This window comes from Triticum aestivum, chromosome 1D, assembly GCF_018294505.1.
Source record: "Triticum aestivum cultivar Chinese Spring chromosome 1D, IWGSC CS RefSeq v2.1, whole genome shotgun sequence".
NCBI lineage: Eukaryota > Viridiplantae > Streptophyta > Magnoliopsida > Poales > Poaceae > Triticum > Triticum aestivum.
The window spans coordinates 390,826,009-390,846,037 of record NC_057796.1 but is presented as its reverse complement, the minus strand read 5'-3'; the positions used below and the strand labels follow the sequence as shown (position 1 = coordinate 390,846,037).

The following is a 20,029-nucleotide window of genomic DNA, read 5'->3' as shown; positions in this document are numbered from 1 at the left end:
ATGTTAATTCATCCGACAACAATTACTCTGGCCTGTAATATTTTTACGCAGGGCAACTATTAAAAGAAAAAGGGGTGGTGTTATACCGCGGACGCACGTTCGGCTGTATCGCGCGGCTTCACGGACAGGGTGTCGCAGTCCGGTTTACGTCAATGTACCGGCTGACTCGCCCGTCCGCACCGCCTTACAACGCCACGAACGACTCGTCTGTCCGCCCTCGTGGCCGGTTCACGCGCCGGCTTACAACGTGGAGGACAACTTGCTCGGCAGCACCGGCTTACAACGCCGGGCCGACTCATCTGTCTGCTCCTACGGTTAACTCGGCCGTGATTAATTTTAGCATCACTGTGGTAACCATCAACTCCACGGCGGATAATTTCCGGCCTAGCACATCAGGTGATATCCATCTAAAATATATTTTCTTAAACACATATTATTTTTGTCAAAGAGCAGTTTATCTTTGCCTTGGTCTGCAATATTGTTTATGCAGGACAGTTGTTCATTCCAAGAGCAATGGTTGTACCAAGATGCTTGACGAATATATGTGTCGATGCGGCTACCTTATCCGTCCGCACTGGCTTACAACGCCACGGCCGGTTCATCTGTCTGTGCCGCCTCAGAAGTTGTGGTCATCTTTACCGTCCGTCTCTCGCGGCCTGGTCTACATCAATACACCGGGCCGCACCTGTCTGCATGAGCTGTTTATTGAGTATGAGCAAGTCACTGCTTGGGAAGCCCGGTTTTCTTCCAACAAATTGGAGGCAAATTATCATGTATTATCAACCGTCGTCTGCACTGGATGGCTCAATGGGCAGGCGCACAAGTCGCCGCCACTACAGTTCGGTTAAACTTCAAACAGCCAGTTGGAAGGAACCATTGGCCGAGTTGCTGACACGGCTCATACGGGATCATTTATAAACCCGCCGTAGTCACCTCAACCTTCTGTGGATTCACATCGCGATATCAACACCAATGATATACGCCTTATGCTATGGTCAATATGGAGAATCTCAAAGCCAACTCCTCGAGTCGTCTTGAGACTCGGGGGCTACAATGATATGACTCGGCAGCATTGGTCGGTTTCAATGCATTCAAAGAACTCCGGGTCATTGGAGGGAAAAATAACCCGGTTCCGGAGGCTACCGCCATATTGGTGAAAATTTAAAGGCCGTCAGAAAAATTTCCGGCTTAAAAAGAAGGATTCCGGTTTAAATCCGGCTCAAGAGACTTGACATCTCCCACAAGGTACTGAAGCTCTTAGTATCCGGTTTAAAATCTGGTTCAAGGGAAATTTATCTGCCACAAAGCTTTGAAGCTCTCAAGTCCGGTTCAAAATCCGCTTCAAGGTGAATTTGTCTATTACAAAAACTTTGAAACTTTCGGTATCCGGTTTAAGAATTTCCGGTTCAAAAAGAATTTATCTCTCGCAAAGTTCGAGTTCTCAGGAAAAAGTTAAAGGGACTAGAGAGAGTCTGTTACAAAGCACAACTCAAACATAGGTACCCTGCTTTAATGACCATTGGGAGCTGATCGTATTCGAATTTAGCTTAACCCTTTTGGTGTGACCCAGATCGTATTCGAATCAGAGTTGTTAAATATTCTCATGATCACTAGGGGGCTTCCTGTTCAAACATAGGTCGTATTCGAACCAAAGAGAACATAGCTGTCGGTACCCTTTTGATCGGCACACTGCCAAACTCACTAGGGGGCTTCTTGATCGTATTCGAATCATAGCCCAACCCCTTTTGGGTCCGACGTGGATCGTATTCGAATCAGCGTCGTTAAACAACTCTCAAGGTCATTTGGGGGCTTCCTGTTCAAACATAGGTTGTATTCGAACCAAAGAGAACATAGCTGTCGGTACCCTCTTGATCGGCAACGCCAAAGCCACTGGGGGCTACATGATTGTATTCGAATCCTAACTTAACCCCTTTGGAACGGTTTACTGATCGTATTCGAATCAGAAGCCTTGATTTTCTTTTTGTCTGGATTAAGTTTTTTGAACACAATCTTTTGGGTTTTGAGACTTTTTGCTCATATCTGAAGCATATATATATATATATATATATATATATATATATATGGTTTCTATTAACCCGCCCTGGCTTTTGATGAACAAGTCGCCAGCATATGACAATATTAATACTTGGAAGGTTTGGCTTCTAAGGATTGGGTTATCACCCTTACTGCACAGGTCATGTAAACCGGCAGTACAAATTCAATATCACAGTGGTTATATGTGAGATATTACGACCCACCCTGCGGTAAACCGCCAAGGATCTTGTGATCTACTTGTGTGCAGGATAAGACTACATTTGGGTGGTTACCCGACCTGGCTTTTGACGTTAAGTCGCCAGGGCATATGTTGTTTAAACTCTGCAGGATTTACAGAGCTATGACTTACATAAATGATTAAGTTCAAGCCCATCATGAAAGATTGAAATTGGTGTCTCAAAAGGGTTATCAATTCTTGTTTTTCTCAAAGGCTATAAGCCGCCGGATATTTAAACTCCGGATTTGATTATCAACAGATGAGGTATTCAAAGTCGCTTTGGCGCAATGGCTATTATTTTATCAATGGATATGATTTATTCTACAATGGAAAGAATAGTCCCGAGTCGCTGCAGGCTTACGACCCGGCACTTGGGGGCTACATTATTCAAATTGATATTACATCGAATATGCAAGTCCCATGTCACTGCCAGCATGTACCATGGCACTTGGGGGCTAATGCAAAGTCATTTTTTGCTCAACTTATTAAAGACCCGATTCATCACATTCTAAATGAGCCGGCCCTTGGGGGCTACCAATTGGCCCTGTCAAAAGTTCAAGGTACACAAGCATTAATCCGTTATATTGAACGGTCCACTATTCAGTTGGTAGAGTACAAAGCTCTTAACCTTGTGGACGTGGGTTCAAGCCCCATGGTGGAGATTATATTATATGATGTTATTATCAATAAATTATATACAAAGTCCCAGCTCAGTATTATCTTACTAAGCCGGCCCTTGGGGGCTACCAATTGCTCCTGTCAAAAATTCAAGTTTACATGGTTATATCTACGAAGTCCCTGCTTATTATTGCATAATGACCCGACCCTTGGGGGCTACACTGGTTGAAGTTTTCATGGGCATAAGGCAATTACAAGTCCCAGGTTGATGCAAGCATGACAACCCGGCACTTGGGGGCTACAGGTGATATGCATATAAGGGAGAAAAAATCTTCAAATTCTCAGTTTGGAGAAGACCGGATTAACCCGGTGTCTGCAACAATCATGACCCGGTATCATTTGTTTATAACCCGACAATTTTGGCAGTCATAAATCGGCAAGATCTACATCTTTAAGCCGGCCGAATATCAGTTGAATAGTTCAAGACCAATATTTTTGTCAAATCAGAGCATTGAAGGCCGACTCAAATGGATTATTTCTTATAATATTTCTTTACAAGAGCCAATGTCAGTAAATGGATTATGAAGCTGGCCTATTGACCCGGATTTTTCAGGAGAAAATGTCAAGGACTTAAGGATGATCAGGTGCCGGCTTACAAGAATATTTAACCCGGAGCACAACTTGTCAAGTTTGTTCTTGTGTTTGTTTTACAGGATCAGTTTAACATGGATAAATCCAAATTAAACTGGGGGCTAATGTCGGGGATATACCCCTCGGTATGACCCGGCCGGAAGTATGACCCGACCGGACTTGGCGCTTCACCGATGACCCGCCGGAGGACTGACGACTCACGAGCCTCACGACTCACGAATGGCCCCGACGGCGGGTCAGATAGAAGACTAGGCCCAAGGCCCAGAAGGCCGGCTCACGTTATGGTGGGCCGGCTTAAGCGGAAAGGCATAAGGAATATTCTCCACCGAAGGGAGCAAGACTAGGACCCCACTTGTAATAAAGTAATCCTAAACCTACTAGGACTAGTCATGTAACCCGCCCCTTCAACTTATATAAGGAGGGGCAGGGCTCCCCAAAAGGGGGGGAAGGAACAAGAAACAATCTCTAGGGCTAGACACAAAGAGCCGGTCAAGCCGGCGACTCACTCATGATCATAATGAGACCTAGCCACAAACAGCATGTAGGGTTATTACCGGATGATATTTCCCGGGGGCCCGAAGCTGTCTAAATCCTTGTCTTGTGTTGCGTCTCTCGATTCCGCCCAACCCCTCTCAAGCTACTGCATAGATGCGTTGGCCTCGCGACTAAGTCCTCACACTAGGACATCTGCCGTGACAATTACACGACAACAACCGACGACAATACATGCGCTCTAAAGGGAGAGAGAGGGCTAAGAACTGGCGAAGGCAAGGAGATATGAATATTTTGTACTCTGTTGTTCTGTTATCATCATGATAGTAAAATATAGGTTCAATGTTGGATGAAAGAAACCGTTTGACATAGCTTTTACCTTTTTTTGCGGGGAGCTTTTACCTTTTACATCACAACACTCCTACAACAAAATTCATCTTTTATGTGCAGTCTATTCGTCTCCTTTGTTTTTCTGTATTTGTATTTGACTATTTGTATTTCTGTTTTTTTGGCGGCAGTATTTCTGTTTATTTAGTTGAGTGTTTTTCATTCCCGCGTTCAAGATTTATTTTTTCCGAGCGGCACAGAGGCCGATTCCACTGTCATCGATAATGCAACAAAAGGTACTAACCAGCATCCACATTGTTAGTATAACATTCAGCATCTCGTCTTCAAATTTTCCCTTTAATTAACGCCTAGTTGCAGATTATATCCGGATTCCTTGATACACGGGCTGATGCAATCGCGTAACACCAGGTTTTAAGAAAACTTTCTGACAGCATCTTTCACCAGATTACAATTCACTAAGAGCAACTCGGCGACCCATTTCGTCCGCCTGCGTTCATTTGGGTCGGTGCACACAAAAATGGAGACCCAACGTGCCGACCCAAACTCAAATCGCGTCCGTCTGGCGTCCGCGTCGACCCATTTCCGACCTAAAATTACGCCTGGAATGCGTCGGCGCGGACGCGCCGCGCGTCTCCTCGCCGTCCGACGCGTCCCCACCTGTAGGCCACCCAACCGCCACCGGTCGTCTTATTTATGACGACCACTGACAGCGGGCCCACGCGTCAGCCAGTGGAAGCGTCTTTTTTTAAGCACGCGTGTGGCGGGGCCGGCCTCATCCACTTCTCCCGTCCACATCTGGCCCCCCACCACTCCTTTTGCTTCCTCGCCGGCGACCGCAAACCCTAGCGCGCCCATGGGCCTCTTCGGCACTAGCAATGGCAAGGGCACCCCCGGCGCCTCGTCCTCCCGTGCTCCCCTTCCCCCTCCTCCTCCGGCGGCGCCGCGTTTCCGCCCTGGTCGTCGGCGCCTGCACATCCCGGTGCACCAAGCGCGGTGGCACTGGGAGTACAGGCAGCCGCTGCCGTACCCCGACGTCACGCTGCCGCACCATTGGCATCTGGATCCGCAGCGGATCCCGGTGCCGACGGTTCCGCTTAGCCAGCGGGCGCACGACGACGAGGTGCGCAGGCACCGCGTGCTGCTCATGCCGGAGCAACGTCGGCTGCCAGAGTACGCCGCCGACTCTCCCAACTGGGAGGCGTGGTTCGCCCTCGAATGCGAGGAGCAACGGCGCATGGGTGTCGACGCCGTCCCGCCGCCGTTCCCACCGCCGCCCCCGCAGGTAGAGCCGGAGGACATGGAGGCGGAGGCGGAGTACCAAGCCGCCCTCGAGGAGGCCCTGCAGCACGCGCTGGAGGCTAGCCGCCTCGTGGAGGACGCGCACTGGGACGGGCTGGAGCAAGCCCTTGCCCTGTCGGCGGCGGGGGACTCCGTCCACACCCCGCTGTTCGTGCCGCCACCGCCACCGTCGCCGCCCGTCCAGCCCAAGCAGAGCCGGAGCCGACGGGGAAGCGCTCCCCGCATCCACCAACTTGGCCGGAGGAGGCCTACTCGTGGACGGGCCAGTACCGCGAGTGGGTGAGCGCGCCTCCTGTCCACTTCGCCGCGACACCGGCGCAGGAGGCGGCTCACCTCGAGCGATGGAAGGAGCACTGGCTCCGCCAGGAGCAGGCCGACGGCGAGGAGCAGATGCGCTACGAGGCCATGCTCCAACGTGACATGAAGGCGCTCCGGCTCAAGGAGGAGGAGGAGGAGGAGCGCGCGGCTGGCCGCAATGCCGCCGCCCCAGCAGACGCCGGAGGAGGCTGCCCTGGCAGCGTACCAGGCGGCGTTCAGGTGGGCTAGCCCTGCTCCGGTCTTCATCGACCTCACCGACGACGGTGACGTCGACGTCAAGGGCAAGGCTGACGACGTCTAGGGCAGCGTGCGGGACGGCAGCAGACGGGCGCAAACTTTTTTAATATTTTATTTAATGTTTAATTATATTTAAGTAGACTTTGGCCGGCGTTTGACCGGCCACTTATGTTTAATTATGTTTATTTTTATGTTTATTTCGTGTGAGTTGTTTTTTTCATGCTGGTATATTTGGGTCGGCCTCCTCGTTAGACAGTCAAACCGATCCATATTAAAATACGGACGCGTACTCGTCTGGCCGACCCAAACGAATAAAAAAGGGATAAAGCGCGCGTCGGTTTGGTTCGTCTCTAAACAATGAAATCGGGGCCTGGTTCTCATCTCGCCAGATTCCTCTGCCCACGGCCGTCGAGATGAAATCCCGGTAGGGGAGTGCGGTCAAACTGCCGACGACCGTGGGCCCCGCCACCCCCGAACTCCCCGCAGAGGCCCCGACCCCGCCCTCGGGCCCGCCGCCCAGCGACCCATCGGGCTCACCAAACCATCATCACATGTGGGAATGTTCCCCACCCTTGTCCTCCCCACCACCGCCCCCGCGGCTACGCGTCCCCCGCGCCCCGTCCCCCACGGCTCCTCCATACCGTTACCCGACGACACAGGTCTCGTCTCTCTCTACTACTCCAAAGACTACTACTGCTCTGCCTCTACATCTCTAGCTAGCTGCTCCCTTCTCTGTCCCTCGGCACAGCAGTCAGTTCATCTCTCTCTCCTCCTCGACCCGTCCTCCTCCCCTCTCCCGCACCCGCGCGGCGCCCAATGCCGTACGAACCCTAGCGGCCCCACCCCCGATCTCGCGCGGCCATGGGCAACTGCTGCCGCTCCCCGGCGGCCGCGGCGCGGGAGGACGTCTCGTCGTCGCACTTCCCCGCCTCCGCCGGGAAGAAGAAGCCCCACCAGGCGCGGAACGGCGGCGGCGCGGGGGGAGGCGGAGGCGGGGGCGGCGCCGCCGGAGCCGGGGAGAAGAAGCGCCTCTCGGTGCTCGGGGAGGAGGGCCGCGACGTGAGCGGCGGGATCGACGACAAGTACGCGCTGGACCGGGAGCTGGGGCGGGGCGAGTTCGGGGTCACGTACCTGTGCATGGACCGGGGATCCAAGGAGCTGCTCGCCTGCAAGTCCATCTCCAAGCGCAAGCTGCGCACGCCCGTCGACGTGGAGGACGTGCGCCGGGAGGTGGCCATCATGCGCCACCTGCCCCGCAGCGCCAGCATCGTCACGCTGCGGGAGGCCTGCGAGGACGACGGCGCCGTGCACCTCGTCATGGAGCTCTGCGAGGGCGGGGAGCTCTTCGACCGCATCGTCGCGCGGGGCCACTACACGGAGCGCGCCGCCGCCGCCGTCACGCGCACCATCGTCGAGGTCGTGCAGCTCTGCCACCACCACGGCGTCATCCACCGCGACCTCAAGCCCGAGAACTTCCTCTTCGCCAACAAGAAGGAGAACTCCCCGCTCAAGGCCATCGACTTCGGCCTCTCCATCTTCTTCAAGCCCGGTGAGCCGCCGAGATCCACCGTGATTTGGACGAACTGGTCGCTGCACTTTTGGACGATTTTTTTTTCTCTGCCTAAGCGCGTGATCCGTGGGTTGGTGGCGGTTTCTGGGTGGAATTTTTGGTAGTGCTCGGTACTGTAGCTGAGTGCTATTTCCGTGCTTGCGTAATCTGACTAGAACTAGATTTTGGTGGTTCTCTTTTGGTAGGACTTTTTAGATGTATTCTTTCTTTCGCAGCAAGTTGGTGGTATGTCAGTACTCGGTAGTATGTCTCTTGATATAGTCGGCTCTTGCAGATTGTGCTGCTAGTCCAGATACTGGAATCTTAGGTGCTAGGTTGACTTGCTGGTTCATGGGTGACTGCTATTTTTAGGATTTGGGAATCAGACGGCACATTGCTGTTGCCAAAAATAGTGCACAATGTCGTTTTGCTTGTAGTCCATACTCCATACCAAGTCTTGGTATCTGAATGCTGATACCATGTTCGACCTGAGCTCAATTATTTTGGGAAATAGTAAGGCATCAGGTGGCCTATCATCATCTATACGTAGCTGTTAGTTGACTTATCGTTATGTATAAGCAGCTCATTTGGCGGCAGTAGTATTGTGTTATTATTTATAAGAAGTCATACTGATCATGAAAAATATGCCACAGTAAACTTTGAAACAATACTGATAACAGTTTCACACAGTTGTGCCCCTTTATATTGCTTGCTCTCACTCAATAGGCACCATTTGTCCATTTCTGTTCCATATCTCTTATACCCTCTTGTTGAAAAAGTAATTAAGTCTTGAACTACTTGAATCATTAATGTGCTGTAAATCTATGCTCGGTTCTACACCATATTTCTCTTGTTGATTTCCTGTTATGAAACATTTCACATCCCACAGCTTGAACCTTATTGAGTTTATTGTGGAATTCTCACCCTTGCTCGTGTGTCACTTGTCCTTCATGCCATCAATACTTACAAGCACCTAGTCTTTGTTGCCATATTGATCTTGCTTACTTGGTTTGTTTGTTTGTTTCAATCACTAAGAATTGGCTCCAATTGATTTTGATGTATGTATGGAGCCACCAAACAGTTGTAACTTATGAACTTATATCTTGCCGTTGCCGTAGCTTGATACATTTAACTTGCTTCACAAAAAGAAAGTGGTCTATCTGTTTCTTGTTGATTTGTTCACTATTGATTATAGGCATCCCAAATGTTTTTAGGCAACACATCTTATTGCCAATCTGGCCTTTGGTATTAATCAACATAGCATCTTTATAGGCTTGAAAACACGTGTCCTTGCAGCACTGTCCTTGTAGGAAGAATGTACTAATAGATAAGCCATCTGAAAATGTGTAACGTACCTTTCCTTATACGACGCTGTTGGATTTGTAATGCCTCTTTATGTCAAGAAAGCCCTCAAATATCACTTTTTATGTTTGTAATTCTAGTCAACTGGAACTTCGATGATTTACTTTGCTATCTGTCGCACGCCTTTAATTATTCCCTGTGAAATGTCTATTACACATATATGTTTAAACATTTTGTACCGTACATAATATGATGGCATTATGCAATTGTTTAGGTGAGAAGTTCTCTGAAATTGTGGGAAGTCCCTACTATATGGCTCCTGAAGTGCTGAAGAGAAACTATGGACCTGAAATAGACATTTGGAGTGCTGGCGTTATCTTGTATATATTGTTATGCGGTGTTCCTCCATTTTGGGCTGGTACTTTGCCTTATCTTTGTGAGAACCTTTTATCCTTCAGCTTTGCTTTCACGCGGTCTTACCATGCTATATTGCAGAGACTGAACAAGGAGTGGCACAAGCTATCCTTCGCGGAAATATAGATTTTAAGAGAGAACCCTGGCCCCATGTTTCTGATAATGCTAAAGATCTAGTTCGGCAGATGCTTCAGCCTGACCCGAAAATCAGGCTTACGGCAAAGCAAGTTCTTGGTAAGATGTACATAGTGGTAGTGCTTTCAAACAGGCACTGTGTTATGTTAGTTTCAATATCCTCAAAGTTCACGAAACATCAAATTTGCGTAAGTTCCTACTGTTTGGTACTGCTTTAAACTTCAGCCTGTCCCCCCTTTCATGTTTTGTTTTTCAATGGCAGTGTGTAATCTGATAGCTAGAAGATCACTGGACCAGTCTGCCTTGTTTTGAATAGTTCTCCATTTTTGCACATAAGTATCTACCAACCATATCCTGATGTCATGTCATGTAATTTATTTTGGCTATGCGGTAAATCTGTTGTCCCATTGGATCTAATACTCAGATCAATTTGAAGGACCCACTGCCTAACACTTGTAGTAAAAGTTATGCAGGATCCACTTTGAATCCTTGCTCTAGTAGTTGCCTCGCTATATTTTCTGGTAGCATATTATTGACTTCTGTAAGCTGGATGAAATATACTGAGCAATGCTGAATCCAAAAGTAAACATAAGTAGAAATCTGTTGGGCGAAGGCGCCGAGAATAAAATGAGGATTGAGGAAGTAGATTTTAAATGTTGCTGTAATCTGGAGATACACCGTTGATGTCTGGCATGAAACACAGTTGCAAGCACCAGATGGCAATTACATGGAGCGTGTGCTAAAAAAAAAAAAGAAGCTTGTCGATTATTCAAGACATGGACAGCATAATATTGATTTTGCACTCTACTGAGTTAGTATGTGCTTAATATTTTAGCAAAATAGACGAAGCCTAATTTCTTAATTTTGCTGCTTCATGTTCTAACATTTAAGCTACATGCGTTCCTTCTTACAATCGTGGATGCCTATTGAACCGGCTATCGAAGTTTCCCATACTACCCACCAGTTATCCACACAATTAATCGACCTTATGTTACTGTGCATCCTGTTTTTCTTAATTCTTTTTTCCAGATAGTTTGATATTCATAGATTCTTGATTTCTGTTGTCACAGAGCATACATGGCTTCAAAATGCAAAGAAAGCTCCAAATGTTCCTCTTGGAGACATCGTAAAGTCAAGGCTGAAACAATTTTCAAGGATGAATAGATTTAAAAGAAGAGCTCTAAGGGTTTGAATTTCGTTTTCCCATAAATTGAATTTTGTGTCCTCTGATACTGAATATATTTTCTCAAATTTACATCGAAAATATGTTGTACTGAGGAAATTTATTTGACTAGGTTATTGCTGACCACTTGTCGGCTGAAGAAGTTGAGGACATAAAGGAGATGTTCAAAGTGATGGATACTGATAATGACGGTATAGTCTCATATGAAGAGTTGAAGAGCGGGATTGCAAAATTTGGTTCTCACCTTGCAGAATCTGAAGTGCAAATGTTAATAGAAGCTGTAAGTAATGTACAGGATTTTCCTTGCTTGTTAAACTGTTCAGTTAGATTAACTTAGCCTATCCTTGATCAGTCCAAACTGAATGACATTATTTCTGCAAAAAGTTATGTATGATAGATAGCTCTTCTATTGCTCGATCAACCAGAACTGCAGTAAAATATATTGACATGTTTTCTGTACCAGATGGGTAGAAGTATTGTAAATTGTGGTCCCTTTTTGAACTAGTTTAGTTCTTGGGACCTTGAAAATTAGCAATAAGGGATACAAGATATAATCAACTTCTACTTTCATTTCCAATAAGGACATTTCTATTCTACTCACTTCATATGTTGTTTATGATAGATAAGATCTAGAGCCTCATGGCTAACATTTTTCTGAAGTTCTGATTTATACAGGTTGAACATATAGAGCTCAGTGTACCTGCTAATTCTTTATCATTTACCATCTTTTTTGGGGGGGTCGCATAAGGTCCATAAGAAGAGTATACCACTATTGCTTGTGATGTGAGAGTCAACTTGAGAATTAAGTAGTCCAAATGGCTTGACTTGTGTAGTGTCCTCTAGTATTTACAAGAACAAAATGTTGAAGATTTGCATATCTGATCTTTGTTGGTTGGATGTTAGGTGGATACAAATGGTAGAGGAGCACTAGATTATGGTGAATTTTTGGCTGTCTCACTTCATCTACAAAGGATGGCAAATGATGAGCACCTTCGGCGGGCCTTCCTGTTTTTCGATAAGGATGGCGATGGTTTTATTGAGCCTGAGGAGCTTCAGGAGGCCCTGGCGGAGGATGGGGCGGTAGATATCACAGAAGTGGTGAAGGACATATTGCAAGAAGTTGACACCGACAAGGTGGAGGTTCATTTGCACTTTTGCCAAAAGGAGGGTACAACCTTCAGAATGTATCCCTCACGATACTTAACATCTGCTTTGATTGTTTCTGCAGGATGGCAAAATTAGCTTCGAAGAGTTTGTAGCAATGATGAAAACCGGCACAGACTGGCGGAAGGCTTCACGGCATTATTCGAGAGGACGATTCAATAGCCTAAGCATAAGGCTTATCAAGGATGGATCTGTAAAGATGGGAAATGAGTGAAATCACAGGCTTGCAGCTGATGCTCTTATTCCGGTCACGTAAGTCCGGCCGTTGGCCCACTAAGCATAGACCCTCTTTCCTTCTCTGATGATTATTTTGGCGGAAATTTAATTAGATAGGCTCCCCCCCTGATTGGCTTACTCGTGTAAGTAGCTTTCCCGGTATCGCTGAGGTGAGGAGCACGCACCGAATGATGCACCAACTGCTCCTGCCTGATGATATCTCCTTTTGCTGTACCTGATGCTAAGTGTTGTACAATATTTTGTTGTTTCCCCCTCAGATACACTTTGTTGGCTTGATGGAATCGTGTGTACTGTATTGGTGGTTAAGAGCTAGATATGCCGAGTAGGCCACTGACTGTTAGTGCAGCCTTGCTTTCAACTGTACCAAAACAGCATATCGCCAAGGGAAGAGGACAAGAGGGCGCCAGGTAGCCGCAACTTTTTTGTATAGTGCTACCCTATGTGTGCCGTTCTATTTGCAGTAGGAGTGCACCAGATTGTCTGTGGGTACGCTGCTGTGTTGCTGTCTGGTACTGAAAGTTTCGGCTACGTGCCAAGACGGGATCAGGGTAACCTGCAGTTTGTCGTCACAGTATAATTTTGAGAGTTTGCCTGGTCTCATGTAGTACTTGTAGCGGTCCACTTATTGTTCGTGGGTTTAAACTTTAAACCCAACTGCTCTTGGGGCCATTGCTTCCGAAATCATTGGAGATTGTGTGGCATTCCTCCCATTTCGCTGACTAATCATGTTGCCTTTACACTTAAGCTTCAGCTACCGCCGTTTTCGAGCGGAGAAGAAAATCAAAAGAGGAAGCGGCTTGTTTAGACAGCGAATTATCAGCTTTATCATTCCAAAGTCCAAACTAATAAAGATTAGAGAACATATTAAAGGCGGGCTGGACCAGTGGAGATGTAATAGGTGCAGGTCTGTCGAGCTCAAAAACAGTGTTCCCCAAACTTTAATCAGTTTGTAGTGATTTGAGCATACATAATCTGCTTAAGGAGTGTAGTAGTAGCCGCATGCCTGGAGGCTGGAGATGGGAGTGTTCAAGTCACCTAATAAAGCCAGACCAAGCTTTGCTCCCCTTTCACTACTAATGAAAAAAAGGAACATAAATGAGGCCAGTATTTACTGGCGTTATCACCAGACCTTGAAGAGAACATGAACTGCTCGCTGGGACGGTCTTCTTATTTATAAATCGCTTTTCCAGCGGTCGTCAATTAAGATCACATCTGTGATGACTCGCTGTAAGCAATCATTAAGCGTACAAACAGCACGAACGCAATCTTTTGCTTTTACGAGGTAGAGCACTAACTTTGAGCACTTTTCTTTTGTTTTTACCCTACTCCCATAGATAGTCGTTCCCCGAACTACCATGACAAGGAGGTCTCCAGTGCGACGTCGTTTTTACTGGATGGTACGCCTAACCAGACGAGATTAAAAAAAGAAGCAGGTTTTTCAGGTGGTGAACAAAACAAGTCGCAGACGCACTGTCAACCAGTCCTCTACTGTAGCCTTTTCCTTTCTTCGATCGCACAAAACCCACACGCCCCACTGCGAGCTAGCCCATAACGCTCATCTACCAAACCAGAGTCCAGAACATCACGCAATTAAGCAGCAGCATCATTCATTGATCCATTCAGTAACCAGCCAGTGCACGATCGCACGGCCGCTCCGGCCCGGCCCGGCGAGGACGCAATTATGCCCTCAGCTGCTCGCTAAAGCCGGAGCAGGTGCGGTTCCAATAGTAGGGCCGCGGGGTTCGGGAAAGGTGCGAAGGGAAGGCCGACCTGCCCTACCACGGCAGGCAGATAGATCTGACGTCGTTGCCGCTGGACGCTGGTAGTAGTACCTGGTAGGAGTGGTAGATCGGCCGATCCGCCGTGTCCGTCACGAGCGCCGCGCGCCGCAGAGGATCCGGATCCCCCAGCGGGGCGGGGAGCGGGGGCGGCGTCCAGCGCAACAGCGACTGACAATAATGACGGCCCCGCTCCCTCCACGTCGGATCGCTCCATCATCCTGCCGCGCGCGCGCACCAGACCACCCACCGCGGGCGCCCCTCGACAGCGGCCCCGGGCCGACGCCGACATCGACACGCTGGCCCGCGGGCCCCGCGCGTCAGCCCCGAGAAGGCGCTGTCGTGTGCGGGCGCGTTGGTTGGATCCCGTGCGGCCTCGCTCCCGCTAGTGCTTTGCTCTCGCTCTCGGTCTCTCTCTCGTCGCAGTTGCGTCGCGTGCCGCGGTACCCGCTCGCCTCGCCCCGCTTCGCTTCAAATGGTGGCCGTGGCGGCGCAGGGTCAGCGGCGGGCGCACGAGTGATTCGCTGGCCATGGCGCGTGGCGCGGAGGAGGCCGTCGGCGTCGTGGGGCTGGGGTTCCCCGCCGACGCCGGCCACGGCCTCGCGCTGCGGCACGGCGTCCTCGCGGGGAGGCGAGGGGACGAATCCGCCGACTCCGACGACCCCCGGCTCCCGCCGCTGCGGCTCGGCGCCTCCTACTCCGCCTCCGGCGGGGCCGGGGCCGCGCTCGCGAGCCCCGCCTCCAGCTCCTCCTCCGACGCCTTCCTCAGCACGACCTCCACGCCTTCAGGTACACTCCCGGTCCATTAGTTTTTCCCCGGTGTGTTGAACCCTCCTGGCCATCGGCGCGCGCGGCCGGCCTCCCGAGAGCGACCGGGGCGTGTGATTGACTCACTGACTGACGCTGTGAATCTCGATCTCTGCGCGTCAACGAGAGACGCATATGCTTCAAGCTCGCGCGTGTGCTTTTGCTCGAATTCTGATCCGAATTTTGTCGCTTCTGTTTTCGTTTGGCTGTTTCGCTTGGAGATCAGGGCTGCTGAATCCGTACGGGGTGTGGTCGCCGCCACGCGCGCCGTCGGAGGCGTCGGAGTTCGGCACGGCGCGCGAGTACGACACCACCGACCTCTTCTTCGGCGAGAACTGGCTCTACGACGACCACCTGTTCCACCGCGAGCCGGAGACCAGTGGCAAGAGCGGCGACGGCGACGAGGAGGACAAGTTCATTGTTGACCCCGACGTCGGCGAGATTGGCGACGACAGCGGCCGACGCCACGACCGCAGCAAGGGCAATGCAGAGGCGTATACGAAACCGCCCTGCAGTTGCTGCCACGGGGAAATGGATCACAAGAATGGTCGGGAGTTTGTGAGGGATTCTTGGTCTGCTGTGTACGGGAGGTATCAGATCATGGACGACCTGACGGAGGTGCTTGATGAGTGCGGTGCGGACGCGCACCAGTTCAGGCGCAATGTGAATGACGATGCCACACTCAAGGGCGGTCCGTTAGTGGATTCCAGGAGTGGAGATGACAAGGAGTTTGATCTCAGTGCGCTGGAGAAGGAGCTTCAGATGCTCAGTCCGTACTTGTCTGAAGACGCAAATGCTGCTAACAGTAAGTGCTTCTGCCCTCTTCCATATTCCTCAGGATCATTTGTCATGCTTCGCTCTAACAAGCTTGGAACGATTCACTCTGTGATTGGATTGTTTTCTGAAGAGATTATATTTTGTACTAGCACCTGACTGTCGCAATTCTAGAACATTGGTATATGCTTGAATTACGAACCCAGAACAAACTTGAATTGTGATGTAATTTTGCTGGTTGATCTGATGTAGTTTTTCTGGTTGATCCAGATTTGCGTACCTTTGTAATTCCAAAATTCGTTGTCCTCACATGAAGTGAATTTATTTATTTTTGCTTGTGTACTAGTTGGTTCCATTCTGACTTTATTTATCTCTTTCAGACCATAGGTTTAACCATGACTTCAGAGTAAAAGATGAACTGGATATTGACCTTATAACAGATGACAAAATTGTCGATGACAAGGAATTTCTAAAGGATAGTTACAGCGTGCACCCTTTTCCTGAGATTAGTATTCCTGAAGATATTTATGGGATGGAGGACTTCGGGCCAGCGGATACAAATGTTCAAAATGCTGCTCATAATATCGATGAAGGTCCGAAAACGGCGATTGATCTTGCAAGCTCTGTTTTTCATCAAGAATATGAGGAATTTGAGCTGAGGATTTTCCACCGGAAGAACAGGTTCACTATCCAATACCTTTTCTATTTATTTCTGCCAAATAATTATTTGGATATACTTGTATGCTCATGTGATAGGATTTCCCTGCAGGACTGGCTTTGAGGAAAACAAAGATTTTCCTATTGTGGTAGATTCAGTTGTTGCCGGAAGATATCGCATCACTGAATATCTCGGTTCCGCTGCATTCAGCAGGGTCGTACAGGCACATGATCTTCGCACAGGAATGGATGTCTGCCTTAAAATAATTAAAAATGACAAGGATTTCTTTGATCAGAGTTTGGATGAGATAAAGCTCCTTAAGTTTGTAAATAAACATGATCCGGCAGATGCACATCATATATTGCGCCTATATGATTTTTTCTACTATCAGGTATTGATATGGGGATACAAACCGTTGGCTTGCTTTTACACCATACCTTACAATGAAGAGTCAAATTGCTTTCAAAAAAGAAAAAAATATCATATTCTTCCAAATCTTAACACTTATGAGCTGTTCTTTTTATGCAAGATGTGTGCTTCAGTTATTGGCCTGTTAAATATTAATCCCAGCATTTTTTTTTCATTTTTGATGTCGCATAATGCTGACAGCTGAAACAATCAACAGGAACATCTTTTCATTGTCACCGAGTTGCTACGGGCAAATCTATATGAATTTCAAAAGTATAACCAGGAGTCCAGTGACGAGGTCTACTTTTCATTGCCCAGAATACAGGTATCTGATTATTACTTCTTTTTTCTGAGAGTATCTCCTTCTGTTCTGCTACCAAAGCACTCTATGTAACCTTATTGTGTATCTTCTGATTTTATTAATGATGTCATTACTTGCAATTAGTAGCACCATATCTATGTTGCGGTTCTTTTGTTCCGCATTTCTCTGTGTGATATTTTTGCGAAGTCTGGAATGTACTTTAAGCATAATTAGTTTATTTCTTGAAAATATAAAAATACCTACTGAAACAGGAGACCTTCCCTTCATTTTCAGGCTATAGCTCGACAGTGCTTAGAAGCTTTGGTGTATTTGCATGATTTAAATATAGTTCACTGTGACCTGAAACCAGAGAACATCCTTATGAAGAGCTACAGCAGATGTGAAGTCAAGGTTATTGATCTTGGAAGCAGTTGCTTCTTGACAGATAACTTAAGCCTATATGTCCAGTCACGTTCTTACCGTGCTCCTGAGATTATTTTGGGTCTTCCATATGACCAGAGGATTGACATTTGGTCTCTTGGATGTATATTTGCTGAACTGTACTCTGGTGAAGTAAGTTTACATGTTGACTTACAAATTTCCATTTCTGTTTGGTTTGCATGACATATGTGAGGCGCATCAACATACATTTTATCTACTGCGGTTTAAGCCAATCACAGCCAAATATACACCAGAGTTTATCTACAACTAAATGGATATTTGTCCTCTTCAATCTCGATTTTTTTGGTCCTGTTGGGGCTAGTCTTTGGTGCTTGTTTAACCACTCCATTCCAAGACTGCAAGTCTGCAACATGCTTGAATGCTATAGCTCTTCCGCCCTTCACAAGTTGAGTAGGATCTGTTTTTTGGTCTTAAATTGAACAGGAGAGTGAATTCAAAAGCGCATGACCGTATATTTCTGCAGAATACTACTCCCTCTGTAAACAAATATAAGACCGTTTAGATCACTACGGAGGGAGTACAATGTAAGCAAAGAAGAACCTTCTAGTAACATTGCACATACGACAGAACTACCTGTTTGATCTGGTATGAACTGAAGATAATGTGTCTAGAATCTTTGTTCAAAACACTAGAAAAATAAAACCAGAGCATTAGCGCACCCTCCAGAGTAAAGTTGAGGAGTTAATGTGATGTCTGGTACTGGTAGAATTACATCTATCTGATCTAATAGCCATGTTCTTCTATTTCTAGAGAAGTAGAGACTGAGGATGCTGGCTACATGTTACAGGTGCTCTTTCCTAATGAATCGGTGTCAACAATTCTTGCTCGGATGATTGGAACAATTGGCCCAATTGACATGCAGATGCTTGCGTTGGGACAGGAGACTCCGAAGTACTTTACAGAAGAGTACGACCTTTTCCACAAGAACGAGGTACATGCTTGTTTACTTTTTTCAGTTTGTGCCTGTCTTTCCAAATATCATAAGTTCCCATCACACATACTTCCAAGTGTGTTTAAGAAAACCAATATTATTTTGTTACCTTTTTCCAGTCTTTGTTTGATGGCGATGTGCATGACATAATATGAGCCTAATTTAGTTTGCATGCACACTTAAGTTGAAGCAAAATTGGGTGCTGTTTTTCATTGTAATCCTTGGGTTTCTGCATATCATTTGAAAGAAGACCAGTCTCTGTCTTAGGGACCTCTTTGTGTCCCACATGCTTGGCATGGTAAATGCAAATGACAGTATTGTGCACAAGTATGCTGCCATAGAAGATTATTTACAGTGCAGTTTTATTTTAAATTTTGTTGTGCCGCACACTTAAAAAATATTATACCCTGTACAACATCTTGAGTTGTGAAGAAATGAAGTCAACAACTGAAATACTTTCCACAAGTAACATTACCAACAAGACACTAGTTGGAAAAACTGTTGCCTTCTGTTACTGGAGGAATTGTGTTTTAGTAGTTGGCCAATGTGTTTTGTGCAAGGGATATGGTTTGCAGCTGTTCAAGGGTACCCATGTTGGTTGGTTTTTATTCTTTGGGATCTGGTTCCCTCAGGTACATTGAGTATGCCAATTTGGTGAACGCCATCCCTGTACATAATCTTGAGAAAGAAACTTCTTTGTCATCACTGCAAAGATCTTTCCATAAGGATTTCAGCTGTTCTATGGCACTTCCACCGGTATCACCACCATAGTTAAAAAAAGGCGTGCCTATGCTCTAGGTGATACCAAAACGCCTAGCGCTTAATGTGCACATAATTGTGCTTAAGTTTGCACTTTGGTCAGAAAAGCGCAAGGCAGTGACAAAAAGCGCAATGAATGCCTAGTGTTTTTTAAACTTTGATCACCACACAAGTGTCATTTAGAACATGCATTCGTTTTTCCAACTCCATTTCTCTTCCTATTCTAGGAGACGGGTCAGCTGGAGTATTTGATACCAGAGAAATCCTCCTTGCGGCGCCACTTGCGATGCTCCGACTCCAAGTTTGTTGATTTCCTGTCCTGCCTGCTGCAAATCAACCACAGAAAGAGACCAACAGCCAGGGAAGCGTTGCGGCACCGATGGTTTTCACACAAGTATCGTTGAGCTGCCAATCAAAGACCGTTCTTCACATGGAGGGGACATTTTCGCAGTTCCTCAGCTCATGAAACGACATGTTTTTTTCTTCCTTTTGCAACTGGGGTTTTTGTTCGTGTGGCTTTTTTTGCCAGGCAATCCTTGGCCTGCTTTGCTAGGTGAATACATACCTGCTCATGCATGTAAATATGAGAAAAGGTTCCTGCCTGTACAGCTGGCGTTTACTCTGATGGAGCTTTTTAAAATACTACTCTGATCTGATGTACTTCTAATTCATAATATAGCAAATTCAAGTTTGGTTTAGGCAGTCCTGGGCCCTATCTTTAGCACTGGAAGATTGTTTGGATTGGGGGTATGTGTGTCCTTGGAAGGTTTTGATATTCAGTTCAAAATTGAATTAAATAGCAAAAGCTCCAAAAATATATCCCTTATCATCATTTCACCTAATTAATCAAAATGTAAACCCAATGGTTGAGTTCAAGTTTCAATAGGCGCAGGCTTAGTTGCCATGCTACTGATTCTTTGTCGCAGTGCCGC

At 47.2% G+C, this 20,029-nt stretch overlaps 2 protein-coding genes across 2 annotated transcripts; both read left to right on the top strand.

The window, feature by feature from the left end:
- Positions 1-6,948: 6,948 nt before the first annotated feature.
- LOC123182316 (calcium-dependent protein kinase 16) lies at positions 6,949-12,495 on the top strand. Its single transcript, XM_044594841.1, has 7 exons — positions 6,949-7,784; positions 9,361-9,504; positions 9,582-9,734; positions 10,706-10,821; positions 10,931-11,098; positions 11,722-11,952; positions 12,047-12,495. Exons 1-7 carry the CDS (start codon positions 7,097-7,099, stop codon positions 12,194-12,196), a joined length of 1,650 nt encoding a protein of 549 aa, XP_044450776.1. The 5' UTR covers positions 6,949-7,096; the 3' UTR covers positions 12,197-12,495.
- Positions 12,496-14,363: 1,868 nt separating this feature from the next.
- LOC123182315 (cyclin-dependent kinase 11.1) lies at positions 14,364-19,795 on the top strand. The gene is made up of 8 exons (XM_044594839.1): positions 14,364-14,786; positions 15,031-15,609; positions 15,959-16,259; positions 16,348-16,627; positions 16,862-16,969; positions 17,240-17,518; positions 18,195-18,338; positions 19,325-19,795. The coding sequence occupies exons 1-8, from the start codon at positions 14,528-14,530 to the stop codon at positions 19,499-19,501; spliced, it is 2,127 nt and encodes a 708-aa protein (XP_044450774.1). The 5' UTR covers positions 14,364-14,527; the 3' UTR covers positions 19,502-19,795.
- The last annotated feature ends 234 nt before the right edge of the window (positions 19,796-20,029 follow it).

What these genes read in the sequence shown, in the direction of transcription:
- LOC123182315 (XM_044594839.1), top strand. Translation starts at nt 14,528, where the DNA reads ATGGCGCGTGGCGCGGAGGAGGCCGTCGGCGTCGTGGGGCTGGGGTTC. An exon ending in AGACGCAAATGCTGCTAACA is followed by an intron (nt 15,610 to 15,958) that starts GTAAGTGCTTCT and finishes TATCTCTTTCAG; the next exon opens with ACCATAGGTTTAACCATGAC. An exon ending in TTTCATTGCCCAGAATACAG is followed by an intron (nt 16,970 to 17,239) that starts GTATCTGATTAT and finishes CTTCATTTTCAG; the next exon opens with GCTATAGCTCGACAGTGCTT.
- LOC123182316 (XM_044594841.1), top strand. Translation starts at nt 7,097, where the DNA reads ATGGGCAACTGCTGCCGCTCCCCGGCGGCCGCGGCGCGGGAGGACGTC. An exon ending in TGTTCCTCCATTTTGGGCTG is followed by an intron (nt 9,505 to 9,581) that starts GTACTTTGCCTT and finishes GCTATATTGCAG; the next exon opens with AGACTGAACAAGGAGTGGCA. An exon ending in AAGAAGTTGACACCGACAAG is followed by an intron (nt 11,953 to 12,046) that starts GTGGAGGTTCAT and finishes TTGTTTCTGCAG; the next exon opens with GATGGCAAAATTAGCTTCGA.